The 22,401-nt window shown below is 40.3% G+C and overlaps 1 protein-coding gene across 18 annotated transcripts in view; it reads right to left on the minus strand.

Moving 5' to 3' along the window:
* Positions 1-22,401, minus strand: part of ASPH (aspartate beta-hydroxylase) — a 189,839-nt gene that overhangs the window by 82,149 nt on the left and 85,289 nt on the right. For all 18 annotated transcript variants that reach the window (XR_003038026.2, XM_025001422.2, XM_025001421.2 and 15 more), the window contains 1 exon segment: positions 13,609-13,650. Coding sequence is in view for 17 of the 18 variants with exons in the window: in XM_025001422.2 (XP_024857190.1) it covers positions 13,609-13,650 (42 nt within the window). In the remaining variant the exon portion in view is untranslated.

A 22,401-nucleotide genomic window follows, 5' to 3' on the forward strand; every position in this document is an offset into this window, starting at 1 on the left:
GCATTTGGGGCTTCCCAGGTGGCTCAGTGGCAAAGAATCCACCTGCCAATGAAGGAGATGTGGGTTTGATCCCTGGGTCAGGAAGATTCCCCCTGGAGCAGGAAATGGAAACCCACTCTAGTATTCTTGTCTGGGAAAACCCATGGACAGAGGAGCCTGGTAGGCTACAGTCCGTGGGGTCACAAATGAGAAGGATGTGACTTAGCAATTCCGTGTGTGCATGCTAAGTTGCTTCAGTCATGTCCGATTCTTTGCAACTCTAGGGATTGTAGCCCGCCAGGCTCCTCGGTCCATGGGATTCTCCAGGCAAGAATACTGGAGTGGATTGCCGGACCCTCCTCCAGGGGATCTTCCTGACCCAGGGATTGAACCTGTGTCTCTTAACATCTACTTGCACAGGCAGGTGGGTTCTTTATCACTAGCGCCATCTGGGAAGCCAGACTTAGCAACTAAACAACACCAAATAGCATCTGGATTTGCAGGTCCCAAATTATTTATTTATTTATTTATATTTAAAAGATATTTTATTATACAGACCATTTTTATTTATTTTTTTTTACTTCAACATGTGTAAATTTATTGAATTTGAAAATATAAATGCCTATGCAAAGAAGGGTAGCATTTTTACTTTCATGAACAATTATTGCAAAGCTAATTGGAGTATAGTTGCTTTACAATATTGTGTTAATTTCTGCTATACGATAGTTAATCAACAATGCATACACACATATCCACTCTTTCTAAAATTCTATTTCCACATAGGTTATTACAGAGCATTAAGTAGAGATCCCTGTTCTATACAGTAGCTTCTTATTAGTTATTTGTTTATATATTATAGTGTGTATACATCAATTCCAATCTCCCAATTTATCAGTCCCCTATCTCCAATCCACCTTGGTAACCGTAAGTTTGTTTTCTACATCTGTAACTCTGTTTTATAAATAGGTTTATGTGTACCATTTTTTAAAAGATCTTTGCTGAATTGGTTACAATATTGTTTTTATTTTTATGTTTTGGCTTTTTGACTGCCAGGCATGTGGGATCTTAGCTCACTGCCCAGGGATCAAACCCACACCTCCTGCATTGGAAGGTGAAGTCTTGACCACTGAACTGCCAGGGAAGTCCCTAGCATACCTTTAAAAAAAAAATAGTGAAAGTGTTAGTCACTCAGTCCTGTCTGACTCTTTGTGACCCCATGGATTCCAGCCCACCAGGCCCTCTGTCCGTGGGATGCTCCAGGCAAGAATACTGGATTGGGTTGCCACACCCTCCTCCAGGAATCTTCCCAACCCAGGGATTGAACCCAGGTCTCCTGCATTGCAGGCACATTTTTTTACCACCTGAGCCACTAAGGAAGCCAAAACAGTAATAGGAGGGAAAGTAACGACAGTGCTTGCTCCTGTCTCTGCAGCAAGACCAGAGACAAAGCAATATGGTCACCTGACCTATCCCAAACTGCAGGAGGGCAGGCAGGATTATCTCTGTATTTTATATGCGGAGGAAGAAAAGCTCCAAGCAGCTAGGAGACTTGTTCAAGATCAAAGAACAAATAAGAAGCTCATGATCTAACGCCAATAAGAATGGATAGAGCTGAGACTAAAACTTCTGGAAAAGGACCCCTTTCGCTGAAGTGCAACAATTTTCTAGTTCTGATGAAGTGACTTCACACTAGTAAGAGAAATTTAAATACACAGAAGGGAAATGTTCATGGTAAGAAAGAAACAAAATGGTAACTCCTTTAAAGGCAGATGCAGACTGAACTGGGCTTCCCAGGTAAAGAATCCGCCTGCTAATGCAGGAGATGCAGGCTCGACCCCTGAGTCAGAAAGACCCCCTGGAGAAGGAAATGGCAGCCCACTCCATTATTCTTGCCTGGAAAAGCCCATGGATAGAGAAGCCTGGAGGGCTACAGTATATGCGGTTGCAAAAGAGCTGGACATGACTTAGTGACTGGACAACAAAGCAGGCTGAAAAATACTCATAGCTGCCAATTTCCTGTAATGTCGCGATGGGCTTCAACCTCCAAAAACCACATTCAGACACTTACTTGAATCTAAAAACAAAACAGTTGTCATTCGGTTGCTAAGTCGTGTGAGACTCTTTGAGACCCTATGGACTGTAGGCCGCCAGGCTCCTCTGTTCATGGGATTTCCCAGGCAAGAACAGTGGAGTGGGTTGCCATTTCCTCCTCCAAAGATACATTTGCCTGTTGCCTACTATCTGGCCTCCTAGTCACAACTTGCTGCTTGTGCCTAATTTTCCTGAGTGTCTGCCTGACCTTAGACTCCAGCCACTCCCATGCTGCTCTAAGCCACTGCTGTGCAGCCTCAATAACGGCAAAAGACTGTAGGATCTAAGTAGACAGAGGGAAAGTAGAAACAACATTCTAGAAAAACATGACTGACATTGTGTTAGGGATAAACAGACTGGCTTCCCAAGCAGAATGTAATCAAATCACCCAAACTGAAACAAGATTTATTTTCACTATTACTAATATTCTCTATTGTCAACACATATTCAATTTTTTAATGAAAAACATAAACATATGGCAGAATTACTGCTGTAAATGTCAGGACAATCTACCATTCTATCAGGAGAATGAAAAATGCTATAGGGAAGAGCTCTGTAATCAGACTGAGATAATTTTCAGTAATGCATTTTTCAAATGAATGTACCCTGCCAATTTGAAGTGTTGTTTAAATAAATGAATGTATTCACCTACAATAGCACTACCTTTTCACAGCACATTTTTTGAAAGCTAGCTTTGGCATATGTGGCTTATATGTCACTCTTTAATTTGCTTTGGTATACAAATAGACAATGTGTTAATACAAAAAAAAGTGGATTATTCTGATTTGAAGACTGACTCTCATTTCCCATCAATGACAACAAAATTTAGATCCTAATGATTTTAAAATACACCAATATCTGAGTTATTTCCTTAAGAAACTTATTTTCCTCCCCTGATCATGTTGTCATAATCATTACAGAAATGAGTATTGTAAAACATTGAGTGCTCAATGGGAAACATTAGAATGGAATTTCAATGATAACATAGAATTGGCTATTATTGTCCTGTGGTGTATCTGACTGAAGAGCCAGTCTGATGGAAGCAGGTGCCTCAATTATCACCCCGACTACAATAGTTAAAAATCATGAAATGAAAAATAAAAACAAAGCAAATGTGTATTTCAACACAGCTAAAAACCTTTACTCCATTTGCTGAGACTGGTAATATATGCTGAGCTTATTGAAATCACTGAAATTGCTGTAATTAAACTTCTCCCTAAATCAGACTTGTATAAGAGTCAGAAATCTCCCATAATTAACTTATCTGGAGAAGTAATCAGACAATAACTGCTGGTGTATTTTAGGAACCACTAAAACTACTGTAGCTGTTGAATGTAATAACTATAATAAATCTTTAACAGCAGTTATCTCATAACCTCTTTTCCCAGCAACAAGGGTGGGAGGGAGATTGCTTTTTCAAAGCTCTGCTCTGAGTTGGTTTAAGATTGCTACTCTGCTCTTCTCCATTAAGGGAAAGTTACGAAGCCATAGAGATGCGGCCTGAACCGAACCCCAGTCTATGCTATCTCTGAGTATGCTGTTGATTTGTTGTTGCTGTTGTTCAGTCGCTAAGTTGTGTCTGACTCTTTGTGACCCCACGGACTGCAGAATGCCAGGTTTCCCCGTCCTTCACTGTCGCCTGGAGTTGGCTCAGACTCATGTCCATTGGGTTTGTGATGCTCTCTAACCACCTCATGCTGTTGATATTAATAATGAAAAATAGACAGGGCTTTAGGAACTGAACCAAAGCATCTCTAATAGCTAAAGGCAGAAGACCTACATACAATGACTGCAGAAATCAATCTTCAGAAAAAAGGAACTGCTTCTGGTGAAATCTATAAGTTTGTCGTGTTTTGCCTGAATGCATTTCTCAATACACACACAGTTTGAGTAGCAGAAAATAGATGCCCTACTGGCTTGAGGTATAACTTGAGAAAATGGAGCTACCAAAGCAACCAGAGACGTCAATGGGGAATCCCAGATGCAAAGTGAAATCCCAGAAGCAAGCCCCAAAATTTGAGTATGAATTCTGTCCAAATTTTCAGCAGATCAGTAAATTATGCACACACAGGGTACCTCTATCCCCACCCAACAGAGAGCTAGACTGAAAAACAGCAGTTAGAAACCAAAAAGCCTGAGCAGAGGCACTAATGGCTTCTCGCTGCAAGGGAGGCAGATTTTTTTTCAGGTTGAGCCCAGGAAAATTAACTGTGTACTCAGTTCAGTTCAGTCACTCAGTCATGTCTGATTCTTTTCGACCCCATGAATCGCAGCACTCCAGGCCTCCCTGTCCATCACCAATTCCCGGAGTTCACCCAAACTCATGCCCATCAAGTCGGTGATGCCATCCAGCCATCTCATCCTCTGTTGTCCCCTTCTCCTTCGGCCCCCAATCCCTCCCAGTATTAGAGTCTTTTCCAATGAGTCAACTGTTCGCATGAGGTGGCCAAAGTACTGGGGTTTCAGCTTTAGCATCAGTCCTTCCAATGAATACCCAGGACTGATCTCCTTTAGAATGGACTGGTTGGATCTCCTTGCAGTCCAAGGGACTCTCAAGAGTCTTCTCCAACACCACAGTTCAAAAGCTTCAATTCTTCGGTGCTCAGCTTTCTTCACAGTTCAACTCTCACATCCATACATGACCACTGGAAAAACCATAGCCTTGACTAGATGGACCTTTGTTGGCAAAGTAATGTCTCTGCTTTTCAATATGCTATCTAGGTTGGTCATAACATTCCTTTCCGGGAGTAAGTGTCTTTTAATTTCATGGCTGCAGTCAACATCTGCAGTGATTTTGGAGCCCCGAAAAATAAAGTCTGACACTGTTTCCACTGTTTCCCCATATATTTCCCATGAAGTGATGGGACCAGATGCCATGATCTTAATTTTCTGGATGTTGAGCTTTAAGCCAGCTTTTTCACTCTTCTCTTTCACTTTCATCAAGAGGCTTTTTACTAGTACTGTGTATTAGACACCAACAATTTCAGAAAAAGCAAAACAATTCCAGAATTGCTATAATATATACACAGTCTAAGCCAATTTGTATAGATTCCCACATGTAATCAAAAGGGTTCTGGAAAATACTTACAAGTAAAACCAAATGTGTTCCTAATATTCTGAGGAAGAATGACAAATGCCTTTTCCAGAGAAACACAGTTACAATGAGACTTGCAAAACTGGAAACTAGGAATTGAATAGGTTTTTATGGACTGGCGTACAAAACCTCTGAAGACCATAAAATTTCTTCTATGGAAAAATGTGTTCTGAGTACAAAGCAAACTTATAAGTAAGTTTTTCATGATTAGACTGGGTATGAAATTTCTCAGTTATACCATATACTTAATGGACATGAGTTTGGGTAAACTCCGGGAGTTGGTGATGGACAGTGAGGCCTGGCGTGCTGCGATTCATGGGGTCGCAAAGAGTCAGACACGACTGAGCGACTGAACTGACTGACTGATACACAGTCTGCCTGATGCTTTTGAATTGTGGTGTTGGAGAAGACTCTTAAAAGTCCCTTGAACTGCAAGGAGATCCAATCAGTCAATCCTAAAGGAAATCAATCTTGAATATTCATTGGAAGAACTGATGCTGAAGCTGAAGCTCCAATACTTTGGCCATCTGATGCAAAAAGCTGACTCACTGGAAAAACCTTGATGCTGGGAAAGAGAGAAGGCAGGAGAAGTGGGTGACAGAGGCTGAGATGGTTGGATGGCATCACCGACTCAATGGACATGAGTTTTAGCAAACTCTGGCAAATAGTGAAGGACAGGGAAGCCTAGCAGGCTGCAGTCCATGGGGTCAAAAAGTCAAACACAACTTAGCGACTGAACAACAGCAACATACACAATCCAGCTTTTGACCAAAAATTACTAGACAAGCAAAGAATAAGGACTCTCCTGACTTGTAATCAGGATTTAAAAAAAAGTAGTCAATAGCAACTGTCTTGGTGTGTGCCCAGATCATCAGGTTTATCAGAAAACATTTCAAACCAGTGGTTATAAATGACAAAAAATTACAGAAAAACAAGGTGTTAATGACTGAACAGATATGAAACCTTGACAGTGAAATGGAAACTTAAAAAAAAAAAAAAGAAGCAATTGGAAATTTAAAACTGAAAAAAATAGTAGCTGGAATGAAATTTTTACTAGGTGGACTCAACAGTAGATTTGAAATGGCAAAAGAATCACTGAACTTGAAAGTAGAGCAACAGAAATTACACAATCCAAATGAAAAAAAAAAATGACCCAAAACCTGTAAAAAAAAAAAAGACCCAAAAAACTTTCAAAACCTGTAAGAATGTATCATGCAGTCCAACATGCAATTAATTGGAATACCAGAAGTAGTGGAGAGAGAAAGAAGAAAAAAATATTTGAAATAATGGCTATAAAACACTTAATTCACAAGATTTTTTTTAATAAGGATTAAAATGAGAACCTGTGTGAAAGTAACTTGAAATGTAGTACACTGTAGACATTTAAAGTTCACTCATACTTGGATTTTCCATTTATAACCCCCCTGCCCACCATTTAGGCTATCTGCATCTCATATTATCACTATCAGATGAAGAGGCACTTAAAGTAAATGGAATTAACCACATTTTTTCATACTACAATTATTTTTTCAGTTCCTACTTTGTAATGGCTAACTGCCACTGGAGGGATGTGATAGTTAATTTTAGGTATAAAATATACCAGGCTATGATACCTAGAGAGTTTCCCAGGTGGTGCCAGTGGTAAAGAACCCGCCTGCCAATGCAGGACTTAAGAGAGATGGGTTCAATCCCAGGGTTGGGAAGATCTCCTGGAGGAGGAAATGGCATCCCACTCTAGTGTTCTTGCTTGGAGAATCCCATGGACAGAGCAGCCTGGTGGGCTACAGTCCATAGGGTTGCACAGAGTTGGACACAATTGAAGCGACTTAGCATGAATACATGCATGGTACCCTGATATTTGGTCAAATATGTCTGGATCTTGCTGTGAAGGTATTTTTTCAGGTGAGAAGGTATTTTTTTCAGATGAGACTAACATTTCAATAAGTAGACTTTGAGTAAAGAAGATTATTCTCCATAATGTAGGTGGATCTCATCCAATCAGTTGAAGGCCTAAAGAAAAAGACCCCAGCCCCTCCAACAAGAACTTTGCCTCTAGAATGTCTTTGATGTTAAGTTGCAACAGCATCTCTCTTCTGAGTCTCTAGCTTGCCTGCCTTCCCTGCAGATTTCAGATCTGGTGCCTCTATAATGTCATGAGCCAATTCCTTAAAATACATCTCTGTGGCTGTTTCTCCCTCTACACACACACACACACACACACACACACACACACACACACTATTGGTTCTCTTTCTCTGAAGAACTGGACTAACACTAGGGTGGGGGAGGTCATGGTTCCCACTCTTAAGTTGTTTTGTCTAAAAATTCAGAGGGAAACTCAAAATATGTGCTAAAAATCTGAAACACAGGTTTTCTTGGGAAAAGAGAGGAGAAGTACATCTTCTGGTCCGGGGTAGGTGATGTGGGTGTAATCAGGGAAGGCTCTGGCAGAGCTCATCTCTAAGCTCAGTTCTGAGGAACATGAGTTTGTAGTTGTGAAGCAGGGAGGCAAGGAAGAGCATTTGGAACAGAGGAAAGCCATGAACAGGAGCTGGATCTCGAGATGCTTTATGTGCTGTCCTGAGGACTCTAGTGTTTAATCCCTGGGTGATACTCTCCATTTTTGCTCAAATATGTTACATACAGTTGTAAGAACCCCAGGAAAAACTTTGTAGAGATAAATGTATTTTAAAACAAGAAAATGTCTTAATTAGACTTGTTTATTGCCCTTGTCGGTTCTCTACTTTCTTTATGATCATAGAAAACTCAGAAGTATAGATATGAAGTACTGGTTGCATCAAGTTGATTTATCAGCAATAATATAGCCATCCCAGGCTTTTCTCTAAGTTACATAAAAAAAATGTCATTTGTTAGTGTAAATGTGACTTGTTTTCTACTGCCATCTAGTGTTTTGCTGGGGCACTGACTATTATTCTTTAAAACAATACAAATAGTACCCAGGAAATCCTTAAATGCATTCTTAAAGATGTTCACAAAATACAGGTTAAGCACATCCTTGATTGTAATGAATAATATAATTGGGTATTAAATGTTGGTTTAAACCAAAGGAGAATTTCAGGAAAAGACCCTGATCCAAATGCAGTTTTACCTAACACACACACACACACACACATACATACATACACAAGCAAACAAACATTCCCCTTTTGCAGGCATGAGTGTTCTGTTGTTCCTCAAATTTCTTTAAAGGCACACAAATCCTCAACTAGTAACTGACACTTGATATGTATTAAATCAGTAACATGATGCAGACTTTTTCATTCAATGAATTTGTTAACACAGTTTTTTAAGAAGCTTTGAATTATTTTTGACTCCTCTCTTTCTCTCATGCCTTGTATCCTAACCATCAGCATATCCTACAGACCTTACATAAAATATAGGCAGAATCTAAGCACTACTCACCATGTCTACCCACATCCTAATCACACCTCCCTGAGGAACTATGAATATACTTTTCCACCCCTGGAACTCACTTCTCCCATATGGCTGCATAGCTCATGCCCTTGCATCTTACATCTCCAAGCGTCACTGTCCAAGAGGCCCATCAACAGAGCAACACTCCCGACCACTGTCATTCTCTATATCTTTTTCCTGTTTTATATTCTTTTTCATATTTATTTTATTTTTTTGAAAATGACAAATCTCTCCCCACAACACACATACACTAAAATATGCTGTAAGTACTATGAGAACTGGGACTTTGTTTTTATTGAATGTTTTAGCCCCAGTGCCTAAAACAGGGCCTAGCACATAGTAGGTACTCAATATGTACTGAATAAATGAATGAATAAAAATAATTGTTGAATTGGACATTTCATCAGGCATTTTTGCACTGCATTACATTTCAGCTCACAGTTCTATTCTGTGGGTGTGGAATATAGAATGTGTGGGAAAAGATGACATCCAGTGGGGAAAAACTGATACAGCAATTTTAGGTTAAACAGATATAAATAATATTCAATATAAGAAGCTGGTATCTCCAAAGAGGGCCTGTTTTAGAATTAGCCCTAGTCCAAACTTATGACTCTATCAAAATAAACTAAACATGCTTCTCTAAAAGAAAAGAATTATGTGACTATTAATTGTAAGGAAAAATAACATCTTCCCCCTCTCATCTGTAGATCTCTGATAAAGAATTTGAGAGTGATAACTCAATAGAAACTTAGCCTAATAATTCATCCTGAGACAAATTTACAATTACTGTTTTTTAAAAATCTCCATTTCTATTATTGTGAAATTAAAAGCTGGCTATTAAAACATTCCATTTTTTCACTGTGTATCCCAGAAATGGAATATTTCCCTCTCCCTCTGCCATACCAGTTAACAGCATCCTATGGGTTTCCCTGGTGGGTCAGATGGTAAAGAATTTGCCTGTAATACAGGAGACACAGGAGACCAAGGTTCGATCCCTGAGTTGGGAAGATCCCCTGGAGAAGGGAATGGCAACCCACTCCAGTATTCTTGCCTGGAGAATTTCACAGAGGGTAGCCTGGTGGGCTATAGTCCGTGGCATCACAAATAGTTGGGCACAACTGAGCGGCTAATACTTCTGCTTTTTCTCATGAATGTGGGTTAAAAAAAAAAAAAAAAAGATGGAATTTCCAAACCTGACAATTTGCTCAAACAGGATTTTTAGTGAATTTGGGGTAACACTGACTCATTACATCTCTTAATCCTAAGATTCTCCCTGTATGTCACAATCAATAAAAGACTTCAATTGCCAACCTCCTTCAGTTGGTGTGGATATAAGGCCAGCTCTACATGATGGAGAGTAGAAGAGCCAATCAGGTGAAGTTGTTGCAGATTCTCTCCACAAGTTCTATGAAGAAATAGCCAGGGAGCCCACCTCCCACGCCACTGGAAAGCTGCCTAAGGGCTCAGAATCCCGGGAGGAGAAAGCGGTGCAGAGGGTACTAGAGGGAAGTACAGTGCAGAAGGAAGGAAATGCAGCCCTGGAGAGTGAGAAATGCTAAGCATAGCATCTGGAGCAGGGCTTGCACCTGTTTATATCTGCAGTAAGCCACACCCAGCACTCACCCTCCCATCTCTACCTTTGTCAGAAAGTGCCAGGGTGTACTTCCTGGAAGCAAACCAGTCGGTGTGTGAACTGGAAAGTCTCTGACCTGCACAGACACCTGCATGGGCTGGGTGTGGAGGCCCACTGCATGAACAAAGGCAGCTTGACTCCACCATGGTCTGGCCCCTGACTTCCCCTCCAACTGCACAGCACACGCTCTGGCTTTGTTCGTGGGCTCTGGTTTCTCAGGTCCTTCCCTGCTGCCTCAGGACCTTTGCAGACTGTTTGCTATTCAGAGTGCACTTAGCCACAGTTGCCTTGAGCACGTCACTAACCCCAGAGACCTTCTGAGAGTGAGACCCCGATATGCGAGGCCTGTAAACCATCACAGATGACTTTGTTTTTACTCTGAGCAAGATGTGAAGATGGTGGAGGCATCTGAGCAACAGGGTACCACTTAGGTTTTAAAAGGGTCACCGTGGACTTCCTTCGTGTCCAATGGTTAAGAATCCACCTGCCAATGCAGGCACAGGGGTTCAATCCCTGCTCTGGGAAGATTCCACATGCCTCAGAGCAACTAAGCCTACACGCCGCAACTACTGAACCCAGCCCCAGAGCCTATGTTCTGAACAAGAAAAGCCACTGCAGTGAGAAGCCCACATACCACAACTGGAGAGTAGCCCCTGCTCATTGCAACTAGAGAAAGCCCAAGACAGCAACAAAGACCCAGTGCATGCAAAAATAAATAAACAAAAAATAAATAAAATTCTGAAAGAAAGTTTAAGGGCTTCCCAGGTGGCGCTAGTGGTAAAGAACCCTCTAGCCAATGCAGGAGACTTAAGAGATGTGGCTTCCATGCCTGGGTTGGGAAGATCCCCGGGAGAAGGGAATGGCAACTCACTCCAGTATTCTTGACTGAAGAATCCCATGGACAGGGGAACCTGGTGGGCTACAGTCTATAAGGTCGCAAAGAGTTGGACACGACTGAAGCGACTTAGCATGCAAAGAATGTTTAAAAGGGTCACCGTGGCTACTGAATTGAGAAAGAGGATAGAGACAAAGGAAGATCAGTTAGGAGGTAAGTGGAGTCATCAGGCAAGAGATGGTAGAGAGAGAAGGTGGCAGGAAGAAGCTCGGAAGACAGAATGGATAGGGTTTGCTGATGGAATGACAGGGAGGCAGGAAAGAGAGATTTGTAGGAGCAGTGTGTTTTCAGGGGAAGGTCAGGAGTTCCATTTTACACTTACTAAGTTTGATGCGATTATTAGATATCCACCAACGGCATCAGGTAGCCATCAGGTCTCCATCAGGTAGACAGGTGGACATACTTGTTGAGAGTTCAGGTAGGGACCTGGGCTACAGTTAAAGCAGTTGCCTTTGGCATAAAGACATTTAAAGCCGCGAGATCAGGTGGAATCATCAAGGGAGTGTGTGTAGATGGAGAAATGCTCTGAGGACTGATTTTAGGACCTTCAATGCAGGATGGTCAGGGAAACAGGGGCAACTACCTAAGGAGGCTGGGCAATAGCAAACAGTAGACAGAGTAAGTAAGTCATGGACATAGTACAAGATTGGGAGGTAAGGCAGTGTGGAGAGCTTGTGTGAATAGAAGCCCAGTCATCTACATAGAAAAGGCAGCCAACAGTTTCCAACATAGAGGAGAAAACTGCAGAATTCAGACATTATTTAGAAACGCGTAGGGGGAAATGTCCATTGACAGATAAATGGATAAAGAAGATGTGGTGCATGTATACAATTGAGTACTATCCAGCCTTTTTCACAGGACTCTGGATTGTTAGAAAGAAAGACATGCAAATATTTACATCTGTAAAGAAATGTAAAAGTGAAAAAAGAACATGTTTGAATAATCTTTGTACTCCCCACTCTACGTTTAGCAACCTTTGTGAACGCTGAATTAAAATGCTACTGGCTTCTTAAATTTATTGTTGAAAATGTTGTTATCAAATAACATTTGATATCACTCATATGTGGAATTTAAAATATGACACAAACGAAACTATCTATGGAACAGAAACAGACTCACGGCCACAGAGAACAGACTTGCGGTTGCCAAGGGGACGTGGGGTGGGGAAGGGATGGAGTGAGACGCTGTGGTTAGTAGATGTAAGTTTTTATAAATAGAATGGATAAACAATAAGGTACTAACTGTGTAGCACAAAGAACTATATTCAATAACCTATGATACACCATAATGGAAAAAAATATTTTTTAAAAAAGCAATGTATATGTATGTATAATTGAATTACTTTGCTGTGCAGCAGAAATGAACACATAGTAAATAAACTATATTTTAATTTAAAACTTAGATCTGTATATTACTTTAATAAAAAATTAAAAACAGTCAGAAAAAAATGCACGAGCTAAATAAATGCCTGCTGCTGCTGCTAAGTCGCTTCAGTCATGTCCGACTCTGTGCGATTCCACAGACAGCAGTCCACCAGGCTCCCCCATCCCTGGGATTATCCAGGCAAAATAAATGCCTAAGGGCTATGAAATAATGGCCAAAAGCCAGCAACTTCATACAGTCAAGTACTGTTTACCTACTGAGTAAGTAAGATCTTGGCTCTTACGTGAACTGTATCTTTTAAATGTAAACACTGCTTTTATCACTAAGAGTTAAAGCCATTTCTGAAACTCCAATAATGTTTAATCATTGATGATTTTACCATTCAAATGATACTAAAAATATAACTGCTACTCTGTGACCATCCATATAATATTTATAAATTTAACTTTAAAAAATAGCTCCTCACTCTATGTTTAGCAACCTTTGTGAACTTTGAATTAAAATTCTACTGGTTCCTTAAATTTATTAGAGTGCCTCTATAATAAGCTCTTGGAAGGCAGAGATGATATTTTCTTTACAGATGTAAACATTTGCATGACTTTCTTTCAAACAGTTCAAAGTCCCGTGAAAAAAGAATATATTCGAATAATCTTTGTACTTAGAACAGCTGTCAACAAAGGTGACAGTAATAATTAACATTTCCTTTGTGCTTTCCCTGTGCTAGACTCTGCTTTAAGCACTTTACATATATTTTCACTTAATTACTATTGTGGGAACAACAGTCTCATGGTTTCTGGAAGTTGGTACTGTTCTTATGATTCCTATATTACAGAAGAAGAAACTGAAGCACAGAGGTTGGGTAATTCTCAAGATGTATATAGAATGAACAGCAAAACTAGCATTAGATGCTAATGTCTTTCCAGAGCTTTAGCTCTTAATGTTTATGTAGAACGTTAATGTCTGTTGATAAAACCACTGAAATAATAAACACACTGGCAATTTATTTTGACTAGTGTAGAAAATAAGATCACATTATTCACGGATAGTATAACTTCTCCTTATGTGTATTTGAAAGGCTGTTGATTTTAACAATCTCACCTTTTCCTTTTTTTCCTGGCTCATCTGCTTTCTTATTTGTTTCTGAAAGGTAAAGACAAAACAAAATAAATATTGTGAGAGTCACAATTCAAAGTCTCAAATTATAGGACTATCTTCAAATGAGTTCAATTCATAATATTTCTGGGATTAAGAGATACACACTATTATATATAAAATAGACAAACAATAAGGACCTACTGTATAGCACAGGGAACTATATTCAGTATCTTGTAATAATGTACAATAGAAAAGAATTATATATATATATGACTGAGTATATACATATGACTCTATCACTTTGTGATAAGTGATAGAGTCACTGATAAGAGATACATCACTGAAACTAACGCAATATTATAAATTAATTATACTTCAATTTAAAAAATTCTGGGCTAACAATTCAATTTTCCTAAATCTTAAATTCTTTACGTATGTAATTTATTATAAAATATTAAGAATTTGAATTACTTATAAAAATCACCAAGCAGTAAGCAGGTTTTGGGTGCCAGGCTGTGTTCCTGGTCTACATAAGGGGTGATGGGGGCCATCTCCACCAATAATAAGTGCCTCTGTGGGTACAAACTGAGTACAGAGAAGACTCACTCAAAGCTGATTCAATAGCTTTATTGTCTCTTAAAGCCTACACTGCTTTATAACAGGGACTGTGTGCTTTAAAGAACTGTAGCATGCCATCCTACTGAGAACACTAACCTGACTCCTCAAGGACTTCCTATATCCACAGGTGACCCACAGGGGTGCCCACACTGAGCCCAGGTGTGACACAGCACAGTTAGAGGTAGACCAGTCAATTTCAGTCCCCGTAGGTATTTACCTAGTCTTTGAGAATTTCTAGGTACACATGTGTACGGTTGAGTTGCAGTGGGGATGGGGCAGAGTTTAGTAGTCTGATGAAAAAAATTAGATTCCATTCTTTCCCCAAAGTAGACGTGAGAGAGTGTGGGTACTGTGCAGGTTGGGTTCAGGGGTGCAGGCAACATCATTCAATTTCTTGATCCCTAGTTTCCCATATTCATTCATAGAAAACATTTCAATTTTTGGAGGCAAGAGGTAAATCCAAGGCTCCTGATGCAAGGAGAGGACTTTGTATCAATCACGTGTTTCTCCTTTGAGACCCCCAGAGGAGAGGAAGCAAACCGACCCAAAGTGTGCCAGGCTTGGTGCCAAGCACAAGACATATCTTTTGCCTCCTAACATCCTCTGCAGATGGGCAAAGAAATGGCAACCCACTCCAGTATTCTTGCCCAGGAAATCCCATGGACAGAGGAGCCTGGCGGGCTACAGTCTGTGGGGTCACAAAAGTGTCAGATAGGACTGAGCAACTAAACAACCCTCTGCAGTAGTTCTGAGCTCCTTCTTCATGCAGAGGAGGAGGCTGAAGCTTGACAAGGTAGGGGTCTAAGTAATCAAGGTCAGTGGTGTATTTGACTCCAAAATAGACATTCTTTTCCCCATGCCAGTCTCTAATTTTGTTGAAAGGGAAAAAGAAGTACAGGTCTTGACTTTGCAAAGGGAGGGTTTTAAAAAGTTGGCTAGTGATCCAGTGGTCAAGGCTTCACCTACCAGTGTAGGAAGTGCGGGTTTGATCCTTGGTGGGCAGGCTAAGATCCCACATGCCTCACAGCCAAAAAACCATAAAATACACTAAACAGAATCAATACTGCAACAAATTCAATAAAGGCTTTTAAAAAATGGTCCACATCAAAAATATCTTAAAAAAAAATGTTGGCTGCCACACATTTCCTGGTCAGTGCTAATCTCTGTTGAACATTCTAGAATTTCTGACCTTATTAACTGTACCCTTGTCATAAAGGGCTTCCCTGGTGGCTCAGTAAAGAATCTGCCTTCAATGCAGGAGACCGGGGTTTGATCCCTGGGTCTGGAAGATCCCCTGGGGAAGGAAAGGGCAACCCACTCCAGTATTCTTGCCCAGATCCCCTGGTCTGGAAGATCAGGGGTCTGGAAGAACCAGGGTCTGGAAGATCCCCTGGGGAAGGAAATGGCAACCCACTCCAGTATTCTTGCCCAGGAAATCCCATGGACAGAGGAGCCTGGTGGGCTACAGCCCATAGGGTTGAAAGAGTCAGACACGACTTAGTGACAAAATCACCACCATCATAAGGTTAGGCAGTGCATCATTTAGTAGGATGTACTCTTGAGTTTGAGTAAACTCCGGGAGATAGTGAAGGACAGGGAAGCTTGACAGGCTACAGTCCATGGGGTTGCAGAGTCAGATGTGACTGAACAACTCTTGTAGGTATCAGGGATACAAGATAGAAGAGAAGTATCAAAAAATCTCAATTTCCAAGGATATCTCTTTCTGTGGCACCAGCAATGTGTGCAGGAAGGCTGGGAGTGTCCACCCCTCCGATAATCTGTTACCTGGCATATGGCTAGTGTAATTTAGACAAATCAAGCATAAAATGCAAGTTTCTCAGTTGACTATAGAAAACTAGTGGGTGCTGGTCATGAAGATTTTAGAGCTGTCCACAAATCTTCCCGCCCCCAGGGAAACCAAGGAAGGAAGAGTGGATTGAATTGGTCATCTTTTTTTAGGTTTGTTTGTTTGTTTTTTGACATGGACCATTTTTAAAGTCTTTATTGAAATTGTTACAATATTGCTTTTGTTTTATTTGGCTTTTTGGCTAAGAAGCATGTGGGACCTCAGCGCCCTGACCAGATATTGAACAAATACCCCTTCATTGGAAGGCAAAGTCTTAACCACTGGACCACTGGGGAAGTTCAGAACTGATCACCATTTAAAAAGGTGTGGGAGGCCCCTGGCCAGGTGTGCGCCCTGGAACCAGGGTCATCATCTTTTTTCCTCCTGTCTGCAGTTACCTAGGATGACAAGAGGTGAACTAAGAAGGCCTAGCCCAGATGTTCCAATCCCAGGGCAAAAGCCCTAGGTTCTGTCCCCTTCTAATACCACTGCTTCAGCAAGTTGAGATCTGAGCCAGGAGCTTGGGTGTGGAAAATACACAGAGTAGGGGATTTTCACCTCTGGGGTTTTCAGTGCTTAAATTTAACTTAGGTAAAGTTCTCAAAGAGCTTCAGCTTACCTCACTAGCATTCTGCACAATAAAATACAGTATGACTTTGCTATTCTTTAGTCTTTGTACCGGAGAAGGCAATGGCACCCCACTCCAGTACTCTTGCCTGGAAAATCCCATGGATGGAGGAGCCTGGTGGGCTGCAGTCCATGGGGTCGCTGAGGGTCGGACACGACCGAGCGACTTCACTTTCACTTTTCACTTTCATGCATTGGAGAAGGCAATGGCAACCCACTCCAGTACTCTTGCCTGGAAAATCCCATGGATGGAGGAGCCTGGTGGGCTGCAGTCCATGGGGTCGCTGAGGGTTGGACACGACCGAGCGACTTCACTTTCACTTTTCACTTTCATGCATTGGAGAAGGAAATGGCAACCCACTCCAGTGTTCTTGCCTGGAGAATCCCAGGGACGGGGGAGCCTGGTGGGCTGCTGTCTATGGGGTCACAGAGTCGGACACGACTGAAGTGACTTAGCAGTAGCAGCAGCAACATTCTGTACCTGGGGCTTCCCAGGAAAAATTCGAATGGCCCTCAGCGTGCCAAAAAGGAAAATGATTGATAACACTTAACTAGATGCCAGGCGTTGCTCTCAACACTTAATGAAGATTATCCCATTTAACTCTGAAAAGTAGTTTTAATTCCATAGATAAGAAAAATGGCTTAGAGAGGCTACGGAATATTGCCAAGAGTTGCAGAACAGTTAAGAACTATTCAGAAGGCCACACTCTACAATAGCACACTTTGCATATTCCAATAGTGGGTGGTCCATACTCTACGCTTAGTCCAACCCAGAAAATGACAGAAGTACAAGCTTACCAGTAACTCAGATTTAAGTCTTAATACACAGCCCCAAAGAAACATAAACTACACGTTTTCTAATGGTGCTAACTCTTTCAACATTATTTTATTAAAGAAAACCTTACTAAAGAGAACAGGATCTTCATCTTTTAAAAACTGTCATACAACCATTAAGAAAAAATCATTTTTGTATATTCAGTTATTTTGAACCCTATCATTCCAGCTACTGTGCTAATTTGCCTACCGGCCAATTCTTGTGGGCACAGCTAGTCTCCACCCAGGTCTGTGTGTCCTGAGCTCCTAGTCACACTGGCATCTATTCTCCCTGCTCCAAGACCCAGCCATGGGGCTCTGCCTCTCCCTGACCAGGTCCTAAGTCACAAGGCCCCTGTCCTCTCTCCACTAGCACTTCCCCAGTCAGATCCTATCACGACATCACCTGGATTCTTACTCCTCCGTTACCTGACTGCCCTCTCTCTGCTTGCTCTTGGTCGCCTCCTAATTGTTTCCACCTTCCACTAGGTGCCCACCTGTAGACTCTGGACTCTAGGCTGTGAATGACCTTGACTGGCAGGCCTTGCAGCCTCTCTGACCCTCAGTCTCTTCATCTGTAAGCACAGTAATAACACCCAGGTGCCTGGAGCCCCGACTCCCTAACTCAGCACTTAGCATCGCCAGTGCAGCAAAACGGGCTTGCTTAACCATAAAGGATTTTTTCTGTTTCTTCTGAGGGCCTTGGAGGAAAAAACAACACTTTCTAGAATCCCAGAAGCTTCGTCCCTTTGTGTCTCATTCTCCTTGACTGCCCAGAGAATGAAGATCAGAAGAGAATCTTCGGTACCTTTTGCTACCCTTCCAGTCACTCAGACTCCTAGGTTCTCTCAAACAGGCTGAAGGCTAATCCTCACCAAGTGATAGTCACAGAGGACCAGAGTGTGCAGGTGAATGAGTGACCTCGCCAGGGACTTATCAGAACTTCTAGGTGCAGGACAAAAACCAACACAGCATGATGCAAGGACTATTTCATCCGAATTCTGCCCCTCAGATTGTAGCATCGTAGTGAATATTAAACGAAATAAACACTACCTACTAGAAATAAGTAAAGAAAGAGGTTGAATGTACTCCTTCGTGATTTTAGTCACCAAAAGTGCTAGAATACCCTGAAATATTAGAAAGTATAAAATGAACTGATGTTGTTATGGAACAAAACAAAAAAATATATACTCTAAAATAATGACAATACAGAGAAGAATTCTTCTGTATTTTATTGCACTCAAATAACATTAAACAGAAGATGTTTACATTATTTCTAGAAAATCCATTGATGTTTCCCAGCTTGGCATATATTTGTAAAGACAAGGCTCATCCATCAAGATATTTGGAATTAGAAAGTATCTGAATATGACCACAGCATAATGAATTCTCAGTGTTCAGAGTTCTAGAGATGATTATATACAAAAATCCAGCGAAATTTATCTTATGCATTTATCAATTCTATGTCACTCCTGTTTCTCTAAAAAAATATGGCTTTATTAAAAAGTAGTGTTCTATAATTTACAATACGAAGTAAGAGCTTTATTAGATTTTTGAGTAGCAACTCTGTATTACCCAGATCACAGCTTCAGAAAATTATTGCTCTTTTACTATGTATTACTTTGGGCTTCACTAACACTACGGTTCAGCATACCTTACTACACTATAGTGACCTCTAATGATAAAAATATAAAATTTCTTTGATTTTAACCCTAAAAGCAGGAAAAAAAAAATCGCTTTATCTTAAAACAATGTGAACATGATCAAGAGCTCCCCTGACATGTAAATAAAACCACATCTTAGGTTTTTTTTTTAAATAGCTCATGGTCCTTTCAAAATGAGAATGTAGCTACCTCTTTTTCCTAACAAATGAGCATTTTCATCACAGCAGCCATTTCTGAGCCACACAGTAGCCACATTAAAAACAGAAGAAAGTCTCCAGTGTGAAAAGGAAAAGCCTCAAAAGCTGTGAAAGCACAGGGAACTTCTGGTTTCTGAGCACTTTTCACAAACCCTGCTTCATTCAGCCAGAGGCAATGTCTCCTTGATACACAGAGCAGGAATCAGTGTTGTACATGTTACTTTACCAGCCAAAGGAAGAACAACTTTTACATGAGGCACCACTAACTGTTATTTTCTAAGATTTAAACAAATACCAAGAGGATTATAGCTATTCTACAATCACCCCAATGTGCTGAAAAGCGTTTTTGCATGATATAACAGGCTGTTCCTTTCCTCTACATTCTAACAAGTATTTTAATGTCCCTCCTTTTTTTCTGAAAAATAAATTACCCACGATAATTTAAACTTTTTTTGAAATATTAAATTTTTTCTAATTAACAAGCTAAAAGCTGCAGGAATCTCAAATGCTGAGTTTTACCCTGAATACTCGAATATAGCAATTTTTTTAATAAAGGTATCAGTGCAGATATATACAACTCAAATCTTCACAGCTAATGATGATCCCATCAGTGTTTTTCAGAGCCCTAAGACAAGGCACTCTTAGTGGCTTTAATTCATGTTTCATGCAGTGTACACAAGTCAGCTGACATAGTGTTAATTACTGATAAGATATATTAAAATCCCGCCATGACAAGTGCTGCTATCTCATCAATGGTTATTAATTACTGTCTGAAAAACACATATATGCAGGTAAGACTAAAAGCTGCATCACAAAAGGGAAAAGAAAAATCCAGTGGACCCACTAAGGCTATCAGAAAAGGACATGCAGGAATGTAACAATACGTGTGATTTTTGTTTCTTAAAAAAAAAAAAAGAAAAACACTAAAATGCCAGTGGACTATGGTTCATTCAAAACATCTTTAGTGTTCATTCCCAAAGATCTTGGTCTGCTCAGAAATTACTTCACAAGATCTATCCCAGCCATCTTTTGGAGCGTATGGTTAAGCTGGTCCTCTTGTGGTAGGTAGTAGGGGCAGTCTTTCTGAAGCTTTAAGTATCTGCAAAAATAAGGGGAAATCTAAATTAAAGGACCAACTAGACACAGATTGCGAAACTGCTTCATTTTTACTCTACTTATAAAAAACCACCAATGGAAAGTAAATGTTCTATTTTCGTTTGTATTGTTGTTTTTAATGGCAACTGGGTAAGAATGACTCACTACTTAGAGTAGTTCTTGGGAGGGTTACTTGCAAAGCTGATAAAAACCTGAGGTTCTTTCAAGCATCTGAGAATTACAGTTGAATTTAAGAATGTCAGTCTTTTGAGAAATACATTCAATTTCTTTCTCCCATTAATGTTTTCACTGTATTAAAAAGAAATGCAACAGAGGGGGGAAAATCTAGTATTGTATTTGAAACACGAATATAGGGAGGATTTTTCAAGGAGCAACAAGATACTGTAAGCTGTAGTTAAAATGCATTACTTATAATCTTATATCAATTTTTCATGTTATGGATGATATAAATGGTTGATAAAAATGTATATACTATTTTAAAAGAAGTAAAATTCATTCCTACTTTCAACAAACATTTTCTTATTCCAAACTTTAGTATCAAATTTATTTTACTATTATAGCTATGTTATGTTATGATCTATGTTACAATTAAAGTTAGAAAGGAGATTGTGCACATGAAGACCCAACCAAATTTTGATGTGATTTCTAAAACTGTATTATAGGCCTTCCTTCTCTCCCTCCTTCCTTCCCTATCTATTTATCTACATATGTGCATGTATGTATAACCAGAAAATTTTACATAAGCAGAATTATTTGGTGCTAATGAGAAGCAACCGGAAATTATAGGTATACTTTTATATATCCAAAAGAAATGAATCTTTCCACCAAAAGACATGTATAATGTGTAAGAATGTTCATGGCAAATTTCTTCATAATAGACCAAAACTAGAAACATTCACTACAGCCATCAATGTAGGATAGAATTTTTAAATGGAATACATTTACAGTCAATAATAATAATAAGACCAATGACTCTTCATAGCAATGTGGATGAAACAGCCATGATGGTGAGCAATGGAAAGCAGTCACCAAAAGAGTGTATATATATTTGTATGTGTTGACTTGTGGTTCTGTTTAATCAAATTCAAAGGCAGACAAATCCATCTATGATGACAAAATCAGAACAGTAGTCATCTTTGGTGGGGTCATTACTGAGGGCAGAAGAGGGAAAGATTTTCCAGGGGCTGGAAGAACTCTGTGTTATGGGTGTAAGAATATATGACATGTACAAGTTCATCAAACTATATCATCAACAGGTGAGTACTTCCCTGTGTATAAATTACACCGCACCAGAAAGAGTTTAAAAAAGAGTTCTCTTAGAGTTTAAACATTAGCTGGACTGTGAGGAATATGCATTTCTATAACCTGTGCAATCAAAAATCCTGGAGACTATGGGAACTTGTTTAAAGTACATGAGCACTGATAAAAAGGCAAATAAACTAAAAGCTTAATCACGATTTTGAAAGACTCAAATCTATGCCCCAAAGTATCTGAATCAGGTTTCCCCCCAGAAGTAGTAGTTGCCCAAGTTGCAAACCCAGCACCTCCAGAGGCCAGTCGTCTCTGCACCTCTCCATTTCTCCCACCTTCCTTATCTCCACTAAAGTTCCATCATTCATCCATTCAAGCCAGAAGCAAAGGAATCAAGCTAGACTTTTCCCATTAACCAGCCCGTCTCCCACCAATCACCTGCACCCCCAAGGTCCTTGAATCCATCCTGCTCTGCACCTCTGCCACGATTCCCAGATCCCACCACTTGTGCTTAGATGAACATATCTGTCCCCTGACTGGTCTCCACCTGCCTGTGGGACTGCTCTGTTCAAATATGGATTGGATCATGCAACGCCTAAGCTTGAAGTTTTTCAGCAACTTTCTTGCATTTTTAGTGAAAGTTGCTCAGTCATGTCCGACTCTT

Source organism: Bos taurus, chromosome 14 (assembly GCF_002263795.3).
Source record: "Bos taurus isolate L1 Dominette 01449 registration number 42190680 breed Hereford chromosome 14, ARS-UCD2.0, whole genome shotgun sequence".
Taxonomy (NCBI): domain Eukaryota; kingdom Metazoa; phylum Chordata; class Mammalia; order Artiodactyla; family Bovidae; genus Bos; species Bos taurus.